At 34.7% G+C, this 9,610-nt stretch overlaps 1 protein-coding gene and 1 pseudogene across 2 annotated transcripts; both read left to right on the forward strand.

Moving 5' to 3' along the window:
• On the forward strand, positions 1-1,990 carry LOC146932680 (peroxisome biogenesis protein 3-2-like; annotated as a pseudogene). Its single transcript, XR_015007195.1, has 4 exons — positions 1-507; positions 682-846; positions 948-1,148; positions 1,626-1,990. The product of XR_015007195.1 is annotated as a peroxisome biogenesis protein 3-2-like (transcript).
• A 4,157-nt stretch (positions 1,991-6,147) lies between these two features.
• Positions 6,148-9,569, forward strand: AOX2 (alternative oxidase 2). The gene is made up of 4 exons (XM_085704405.1): positions 6,148-6,558; positions 6,672-6,800; positions 7,260-7,748; positions 9,319-9,569. Exons 1-4 carry the CDS (start codon positions 6,202-6,204, stop codon positions 9,376-9,378), a joined length of 1,035 nt encoding a protein of 344 aa, XP_085560531.1. The 5' UTR covers positions 6,148-6,201; the 3' UTR covers positions 9,379-9,569.
• Positions 9,570-9,610: the final 41 nt, after the last annotated feature.

Raw genomic sequence — 9,610 nt, forward strand, 5'->3', positions numbered from 1 at the left:
AAAGCTCAAAGTGGTCCTCTAAATCATCTCCGTCCGCCAATTAAATCCACTCCGTCAGTTTTTAATTGAAAAACGTTAACATTCATCACAAAACCCAGAAATTCATCACCTTCATCATAAAATTTTGCACTAACTGTTTCTTCATCACAAAACTCAAAAACAAAAATAAAAACTCAAAAGATTGTAGCATCTGATATTTGATTTGTTTGCCTGCTAGATTCTTAGCAAAGCAATTGTTCCAAATAAATCGAAGAACACAACATAGTCTGAGATTCGATTCGATTCGATTCTGAAAGCTTAATCAAAGGTAATCTCGTTCTCACCCTTACTTCCTCCGACCCGTTTTCCTGTTCGTGTCTATACTCCCCACTTGTTTCTCTCTTATCTATATATGCGTTGGTTGCGGCGTGTTTTCCAAAGCCTTTTTCCTATCATTATTTCTTCCAAATCGTGATTCTCAACTTAACCCACTACTAGAGTTTCAACTACAAAAATGTTCTCTGTCAGGTAAATTCTCCAACAACTTTGGTTTAATGTCTCAAATGTTGTAATTCAATTCAATTGAGTTCTTGTTACTAAAATCACTAACTTTTATCGCTTTTACAGCATGGGTTGGGTTGGCTTCAATTATTCATTTCTGCATTCTTTTGTTTTCAACTGTTATTATTACTATCGTGTTAGGGATTTCTGGAGACGGCATAGGAGGAAGATTTTCCTCTCCGTCGGTGTTGTAGGAGGAGGTGGCTATTGTTTGTATAAGCTTTATGGTGCTCATAGGCAAAGATTTGATGCACTTGAGATGGAACTCGATGTTCAGAGACAAAGTGACGAACTTATCAAAGCTCAGTTAAGTCAATATATCCAATTTCAATTCTTCCTGTCTTTTTGTTTATAAAAGCAACAAATGTTGATGGCATGTCTTTGTTTTTCGCAATTCACTATGATAGGATGCAAGCTCACTTTGAGAATATTCACAAGAATTTCTGATACAACTACATTACCTCATTCTATGCACAACTTAAGCTGCCGGATAGCACAAGACTTGGATCTTTCTCACCTTCTTGAGAGGCTAATTCAAGGAAAGGGTCAGCCCAACACTTTAACACAATTAGAGAAACTACATTTATGGGGTCGACTCAAAATTCTAAGTATGAATCTGCTCTTCACTCCCTTTGTTATGCCTTTCGCTTCGTCACTGTTTTGATTCATTTCATCTCGCTGTTATAATCAATCTCGCTGTTGTTGTAATGAATAATATTTTGGGTTTTTTTTCTTTTGAGTTTTTATTTTTGTTGAGTTTTGTGATGAAGAAGCAGCTAGTGCAAAATTTTATGATGAAGGTGATGAATTTATGGGTTTTGTGATGAATGTTAACGTTTTTCAATTAAAAACTGACGGAGTGGATTTAATTGACGGACGAAGATGATTTAGAGGACCACTTTGAGCCTTTTATTATTTAAGGGACCAAATCGAAATTTCATAATTATTTAAGGGACTAAACATGTAATTAAGCCATATTTTTTTTATTAGAGTAATCCTGTTTTATTAACGGTGTTGGAATTTGTTACCATTTCAATTGTGATTTGCTTTTATTAATGGTATTTTTTTGGTTACAAAAAGTTTAGGTGGGTTCGGCTCCGGTCACCACCAGGGTCAGGGCACGCCTCCGGGCCCAAAGGGCACTTATAGAGGTACTTACAGATCACCCACCAACACTGCCCTCACATCGGCAGAGGGAATCGAACACACAACATTCTGCAAGGAAGTTGCCCGTTCCTTACCAACTAAGCCAACGTGTCTTGGTATGAGAAAAAACAATTATGCAAAGTGAAAAAAAAAATGGAATGGAATAGACAATAGTCAGAGTTATGATAGAAAAAACAAAATTAATCTTTTTTTTTTTTGTTACAAAAGCAAAATTAATCTATATACAAACAGATGTATAATTTTGGGTTGGCTTTTTATATTTTAAGCATATTCTTCGTTTAAATCATTATGTTTACAATTTTATATTTATATAATATTATTTAAGTCTTGTTTGTTTAAGAAATTCAATTGAATTTCATTATAATCGGAATAATTTCAAGAAAATCAATTAAATTTCATGATATTCGGAATAATTTCACTATAATAATTTCATTATACGTAAATTTATTCAATTAAAAATATTGCATGAGAATTTTTTTTGTTGCAATCATCCGATTTATGGAAGGAGGAGATATAGTAATCCGAAGTTCTCCTAGAAAATCCATCGTTTAATGAAACTTATTAACTGCTTGGGTTCAATCACTTAATATTTATTGTTGAAGGAATCACTTAATATTTTATGAAATAGTGCAAGCAATTATTATTTTTGGGTTAATAGGGCTTTACCCTCTGTAATATAGACCACTTTTGATTTTGCCCCCTGTAAAAAAAAAATTAGATTCCGTTTTTGTAAAATAAAGATTCTTCAGGATTTCCCCCTGAACCCTTCGAGTCAGCAGAATCTCTGATGTGGCGGTGATGTGACTTTTTCTTTTTATTTTTTATTTATTTTTGGATGTTACGCGTAAAAAAAGAGTTTACATGTCATTAATAATTAAAAACATAAAAAAAATTAAAAAAAACGAAAATCTTTTTTAATTCATTTTTTAAAAAAATTTGTTTTTATTTTTATTTTAAAAGACAGTTAAAATTTTTGTTTACAAAATCTTTTTTATTTGGTTTTTAAAAACAAAATTATATAAAAAATAAAATAAAAATTCCTCTTCTCTGTTCCTCATTTTCTTCTTCTCCTATCTCTACTTCTCTTCTCTTCTCTTCTCCTTTCCCCCTTCTCTCTCCCAAACCAACACCAACACACCAACAACATAGCTCCTTCTACCTCTCATGAACCATCAAACCCATATCATTCCTTCTCTGTCAATCATTCATCGAACCCCGTCAAACCCTCCTCTTCTTCTTTCTTTTTTGGTTCATATCTATTCCTCCTAATTTTTGGTTCATCAAATCTCAAACCCATTAGCACGAAAATTTTAACCTCAAACTGGAAACTGAAACATCAAATCGCAAAAAAGCACAAATTGAAAACAGAGAAGCATTTTGGAAGCCATTTGGGGATTTCGAGTTCTTAATGATCCCAATCTGATTTTGGGTTCTAATAAATCTCACTCTCAATCTGATTTAGGGTGGCCGACGACAGCGACCGCGGTTGACACCGACTGGCGACAGTGGCTGCGGATTCCTCCCTCCCTCTCCTCCCTTCTTCGATTTTTTTTTTTTTCTGTTACCTTTGTTGTTACCTTTGCTGAAAATGAATTGTTGAGGATGAAAGATTTTGTTCTGGATGAAGAAGTGAGAAGAATTGGAAGAATAAAAAAAAATGAATGGAAAGAAGAGATTAATGGGAAAGAGAGATAGATGGGTGAAGGTTCTAGGTTTCTAGGAAAGAAGATGAAGATTATAAATCACAAATGATAAAAATATTTTTTGTCAAACAAAAAAACTTTATTTTTTTTTAATACGTATAGAAAGAAAAACAAAATGATAAATGATATTGATTTTTTTAATTTTTTTTTATGTTTTTTCTTTTGTTTTTAATTAAATAATGATGTGTCACTTAATTATACACATGGGAGGCATTAAAAAATGAAAAAAATAATAATTACAGTCATAGTGCCACGTAATAAAAAAATGCTGAGTCAGTGTGCCGCATCAGAGATTCTGCTGACTCGAGGGGTTCAGGGGGCAATCCTCAAGTATCTTTATTTTACAAGAACGAAATTTAATTTTTGTTTACAGGGGACAAAACCAAAAGTGTCCTATAAGTGTCCTATATTACAGGGGGGTAAAGCACTATTAACCCATTATTTTTTAAATGAAAATATTAGTTTTATTAAAGATACTAACAGTGAGAATCACATAAACAAATTGTATAATATTCCCTCAATCCCACGTTATAATTCATTTTAATAAATAACTTCCAAATTATCCTCGTGAGCTTAACTCTGTTGGTAGGAATAATGTATGATATATGCAAAGTCTGTGGTTCAAACTCCGACCACTACCAAAAAATAACATCCAAATTAAGAAATTTAATTAATTAAGAAATTTAATTAATTTTACTGAATCCAAAATTATCTTTTATTTTTGGTGATTTCCTTTTCTTAATGGTATAAAAAAATGCAACTATACGAGGTGAAGAAAAAAAAATAGAATAACTAATTAAGGGTCCGTTTGATGGTTAGGATAAGATAAAGACATGATATGATATGAAGCTGGATAGAGATATGATATGATATGAATAGGATAAACACTCATCCTATCATGTGTTTGATGCACACATGATAATTATTAGGATAACATTATTTTATTTGATTAAATGACAAAATTATCCTTATAATCAAATTCATTTTATAACATATTTTAACAGGTTTTCATGTTTATTCATATCAACAACAACATCACAGAGAGAGGAAAAATTGAAATTCACAACAAATAATAACAAGTAATCTGTAAAAAAACGGAAATCCGCCGAAAAGAAAAAAACAATTGAAATCGATAGAGAAAAATAGAAGAAGAGGACAAAATTCAAATTGATAGCCAAGTGAAGGAAGTGGCAGGTAAGGGAACATCATCGGAGGAAAATATAAAAAAGAGAGAGATCCATCATCGGAGAAAATTTTGAAAACGATTCAAAAAGAATGAAATAAATTTAAATCCATAAAGAAAAAAACTAGATGAATCTACAAAAAGAAGAAGAAAAAAAAAAGAAAGATGAATCAATAAAAAAGATAATTGGAATCGGAAAAAAAAAGAGAAATATAATTTTTTTTGTTGAGAATAGCATACATGATGACACTGGTAAGCGAGAGGAAGAAGATGAGAGGATACAACAGGGGCAAAAGAGTGAGGGCAGAATATGGATTTTCTTTACCAAATTGGATAGGTTAATTTAAACCCAGCCAAAACTTAGGATAGGAATTACAAAGGAGTGATAGGATAGGATAAGTAAAAGGAATAATTTATCTTATCCCTTTGGTGCATCAAACGGAAGATTAGAACATGATAGTAAATATTAATCATATCATGCCTCTCTATCCTGACCATCAAACGCACCCTAATAGTTAGATGTATGATACAAATAAAATAATAATAAGAGTAAATTACCCTATGCTTTCCTAAAAGAAGTTTAAATTATACTCTTCTCCTCTTTTATGTTAAAATATAGGCTTAAATGCATTTTTCACCCCATGTTTCAAAAAGTTGCGATTTTGGCCCATTATAAAAAAATGGATATTTTGACCCCCTAACTTTTGGCCCTCTTTTGATTAGCTGATTTTATGCCAATTTCTCAGTCTCTGATGGTGTAAACTGACATGAGGATAGAAGGATGCTGATGAGTGGAGTCCAAACTTGCATGGTGTCCAAACTGACATGATAAGTGGAGTCCAAACTGACAAGTGGGTCCTTTTTTAGGGGGCCAAAAGTTACGCCATGCCAGTTTGGACTCCACTTATCATCATCCTTCTATCCCTGTGTCAGTTTACACCATCAGAGACTGAGAAATTGTCATAATCTCCATCAAAATCAGCTAATCAAAAGAGGACCAAAAGTTAGGGGATCAAAATATCCATTTTTTTATAGGGGGTCAAAATCGCAACTTTTTGAAACATAGGAGGTGAAAAGTGCATTTAAGCCTAAAATATACACTCTTCTTTCTCAAAAAATAAAATTTATATTATTTTTCCTATGAGATGCTTGAATTACAACAATCTCTCTTAATAATTAAATATGCATTATACTTTAAAAATTATTAAGAGAAATCATTGATAGAGTTCTTTAATCACTTGATCTAAATCATTTGGATAAAAGTAAAAAATTATTAATGGTCATTTGGATAAATTTTTTGTTAGACTTTAATCTAGAAAAAGACTATTATTGACATTCCTACACCGCCTTACTCCAAGTAGATGCGATTCTTATCCAAAAGCTACGCGCCTTATTGCACGTCAAACTCCCTCCACAGCTTTCCCGTCATCACAACCGTCGATCACATTACTAACCCACTCAATTAACGGCTGCAAACGCTTCTTACCAATCATCACGAGAAATGCATGAAAAGGAACCCCATATATAAACACCGTTGCTTCTTCTTCAGTAACTGTAGTTCCAATTTTCTTGGAAACTTATCAAAACGCGATTCCTTCCTCTCGAAAGATGAAGCATTCAGCATTGTGTTACATGGCTCGCCGAGCTTTGATCGGTGGCCGGAATTCTAACCGTCAAAGTTCGGCGGTTGTGAGGTCATTCTCGGCGGCGGAAATCGGCCAGAGGCATCTCTACGCCGATGGCGGAAACGGAGGGTTCTTTTACTGGAAGAGGATGATGTCTTCGCAAGCTGCGCCGTCGAAGCCATCAGCGGAAGAGACGGAGGCGAAATCGACGGAGAAGAACGAGAAGAAGGAGGAGAGTTCCGGAACAAAGAATAACGTGGTTGTGTCGAGTTATTGGGGGATTTCGAGGCCGAAGATTATGAGAGAGGATGGAACAGAGTGGCCTTGGAACTGCTTCATGGTAACGATTTTCTGAATTGAAGAATTTCTCTGTATTCATTGTTTTTTCGCTAATTCATGGTTTCTATAAAGTGGAATTTGACTTATGAGACGAGATTTCGTTGTTGATTGTAGCCATGGGAGACTTATCAATCAAACGTTTCCATTGATCTGAATAAGCATCATGTGCCGAAGAATTTTCTGGATAAAGTCGCTTACAGGACAGTGAAGCTTCTCAGAATTCCCACTGATGTGTTTTTTAAGGTGTGTGGTATACTATAGCACTTGATTTTGAAATTTCCTATTGTATGATCCATAACAAAAGGAAAGAGAAGAAATAAGTGTTCTCTGTCGCACGAGGCGTGTATGGTGCCTTACACCGACACATGTAATTTAGTCAATTTTTTACCGGTGTCATCGTGTCCGTGTCAATGTTGTGTAGTGTCTAGTGTTCATGTTGGTGCTTCATACGAAGTGTTTGCTACATATGAATAAAAGGGTGCTATATTTATGTGCTCTTAAGAAATTGGTTTGTTTAGCGTCATATTTTATTTTATTCCTGGAAATATGCATCATTGATATTGCATGTCATGTATTTGCTCTAAAAAAATATTTAGATGCATACTATACTAGATATTGCAGGTTCATCACAAAATTTTGTTATGATGTTCTTCATGGAAATTGTCTCAATTGTTATTAATAATAATCCATGAATATTTTCAGAGACGTTATGGTTGCCGTGCAATGATGCTCGAAACAGTTGCAGCTGTCCCTGGAATGGTTGGAGGGATGCTGTTGCACCTCAAGTCACTCCGAAAATTTCAGCATAGTGGTGGTTGGGTCAAAGCATTGCTTGAAGAAGCAGAGAATGAGAGGATGCACCTAATGACTATGGTAGAACTTGTGAAGCCGAAATGGTATGAGAGATTTCTGGTTCTTGCTGTACAGGGAGTTTTCTTCAATGCATTCTTTGTACTTTACATACTTTCCCCAAAGGTGGCTCATAGAGTTGTTGGGTACCTTGAAGAAGAAGCTATACATTCCTACACTGAGTATTTGAAGGACATTGATAGTGGTGCAATTGAAAATGTTCCTGCTCCTGCCATTGCAATAGACTATTGGAGGCTTCCCAAGGATGCCAAATTGAAAGATGTCATAACAGTCATTCGCGCTGATGAGGCTCACCATCGGGATGTGAACCACTTCGCTTCAGTGAGTGTTCTTTATCACTTGTGTAATGATATATTTTTCTTCATAAAACTATGCTTATTCTACCAACATATCATCTTACATTTATTTACGGTATATTTGTTTCTGTGCTTTTCATTTTGTTATCCTGTTGAACTTGTGATCTCAATATATTGGATCACTTTTTATTTGAAAAACAGAACATGAAAACTGTAAAATTTAGGATTGGTATAAGGTAATATACACAAAGGATAATAATCTGACAGAAACCAGATCGCATTTTCCCCTAATTTCCTCTCATGCACTTCCTAGAATTCGAAAGTGTAGTGTAGGTTGTGTTGCTATACACTTGACAAAGGGCGGCAGAAGTATATGACTACCATAAGGCATACATTTGTTGTCAAGTGTAGTCAAATAGATAGAAATCAGTAGAAATTTAATTAACTTCACCCAAACAATGAAGCTTTACTTATATCCAACTTTTAGGGAGGTAAGAAATTTTAACCACTTGGGAGGACGGGGAGAGTCAAACAAGCTGGTTCTCTAGTAAGTGCAGGGAAGTAGTGGGGGAAGGGAGTGATATGTCATTTTGGAGTGATCCATGGGTAGGGCAAGGGGAGATCTTGTAAGAGAAGTTTGCAACGTTATTCCAAATAACAGTGCAAAAGGATGCTAATGTGGGGGAGGCGTGTGGAACAAGTTCAGAGAGGGGTGAAGGAAAGTGGGATTGGAGGAGAAAGTCAATCCATTGGAAGGAGTTGGTGAATGAATGTATAAAATTTGATCAACCGTGAGAACTTCAAGGGGTACTCAACAGACAAATGGGTCTGGCTGCGGGTGAAGGGAGGAGGAGAATTAAACGAGCTGGTTCTCTTGTAATCTTAGGAAAGTAGTGGGGGAGGGGACTGATACGTTGTTTTGGATTAGTCCAAAGTCCAAACCCAGATTCTAAGAAGATGCAGTGATCAATATAATTATTTTAAGAGATGTTGTGGATGGGGTTTATGGAATGGCTGAGCATGTATATATGTGTGTGTGTGTGTGCGCGCGCGTGTGTAGTGCTTAATTATGTTTTGGCCAATTTGATGCCGATATCAGTGGCTGTTTCTTGAGGGAGTAGTTTCTGTTTTATTGTGGAAGAATGCCAAGATCGAATTGTGATGTTATGCATTAGTTTTCGTTTGGTTTTATTGCAGTACACCTTATTTTGGGTATTGGATCTCGTTTGGAGGTTGCTTGTAAGACATTCTGCACATATTGTGCATGTCAGTAATGCATTTCATTTTGCTTTTGCAAAAAAAAAAAAAAAATTGTAACCACCTTGGAAGATGACATATACTTAAGAGTAAGATGCATTTTGTGCTTTGATTTGTTCTTTTAGGCAAGTTCCAGTATTGCTATGTTTTATGCTGAGAACTTAGTTTAAAGAAAGTGGCTATTCGTAGTTGTTTTAAAATAAAGGCCACCTGATTTAGCATGTTCGTTATCTCAAATGTTGTACATTGATTTTTTTTTCTTTTTCATAATAATGCTGGCCATTGGTTTCACACTGGTGTTCCCTGTTTTTATAATACAATTCCGTTCTTTCATGCAGGATATCCACTTCCACGGTAAAGAACTGCGGGACGCACCAGCTCCTCTTGGTTATCATTAGGGCTTTACTGTCATGAATATAAAATTACTCCTTTAGTTTGCATTACGAAACCTATAAGCATCCCTTAAAATAGAAAGAGGATAAAGATACCTATAAGCACCAATATTTTGATCATACAGAATTGTTATGCTTTGATCATATGTTTGGATATCATTATACTACATTTACCGTTTATACTATTTTTTTGTAAAGAGCATGCTGATTAGACTATATATACTAATGACTCTAGAAC

The sequence above is a fragment of the Medicago sativa genome, chromosome 4 (genome assembly GCF_051527215.1).
Source record: "Medicago sativa cultivar Bolivia chromosome 4, Bolivia_mono, whole genome shotgun sequence".
Lineage (NCBI taxonomy): Eukaryota > Viridiplantae > Streptophyta > Magnoliopsida > Fabales > Fabaceae > Medicago > Medicago sativa.

Coding starts and splice junctions, on each gene's coding strand:
- AOX2 (XM_085704405.1), top strand. CDS start 6,202: ATGAAGCATTCAGCATTGTGTTACATGGCTCGCCGAGCTTTGATCGGT. Junction 6,801..7,259: donor CCACTGATGTGTTTTTTAAG/GTGTGTGGTATA, acceptor GAATATTTTCAG/AGACGTTATGGTTGCCGTGC. Junction 7,749..9,318: donor ATGTGAACCACTTCGCTTCA/GTGAGTGTTCTT, acceptor TCTTTCATGCAG/GATATCCACTTCCACGGTAA.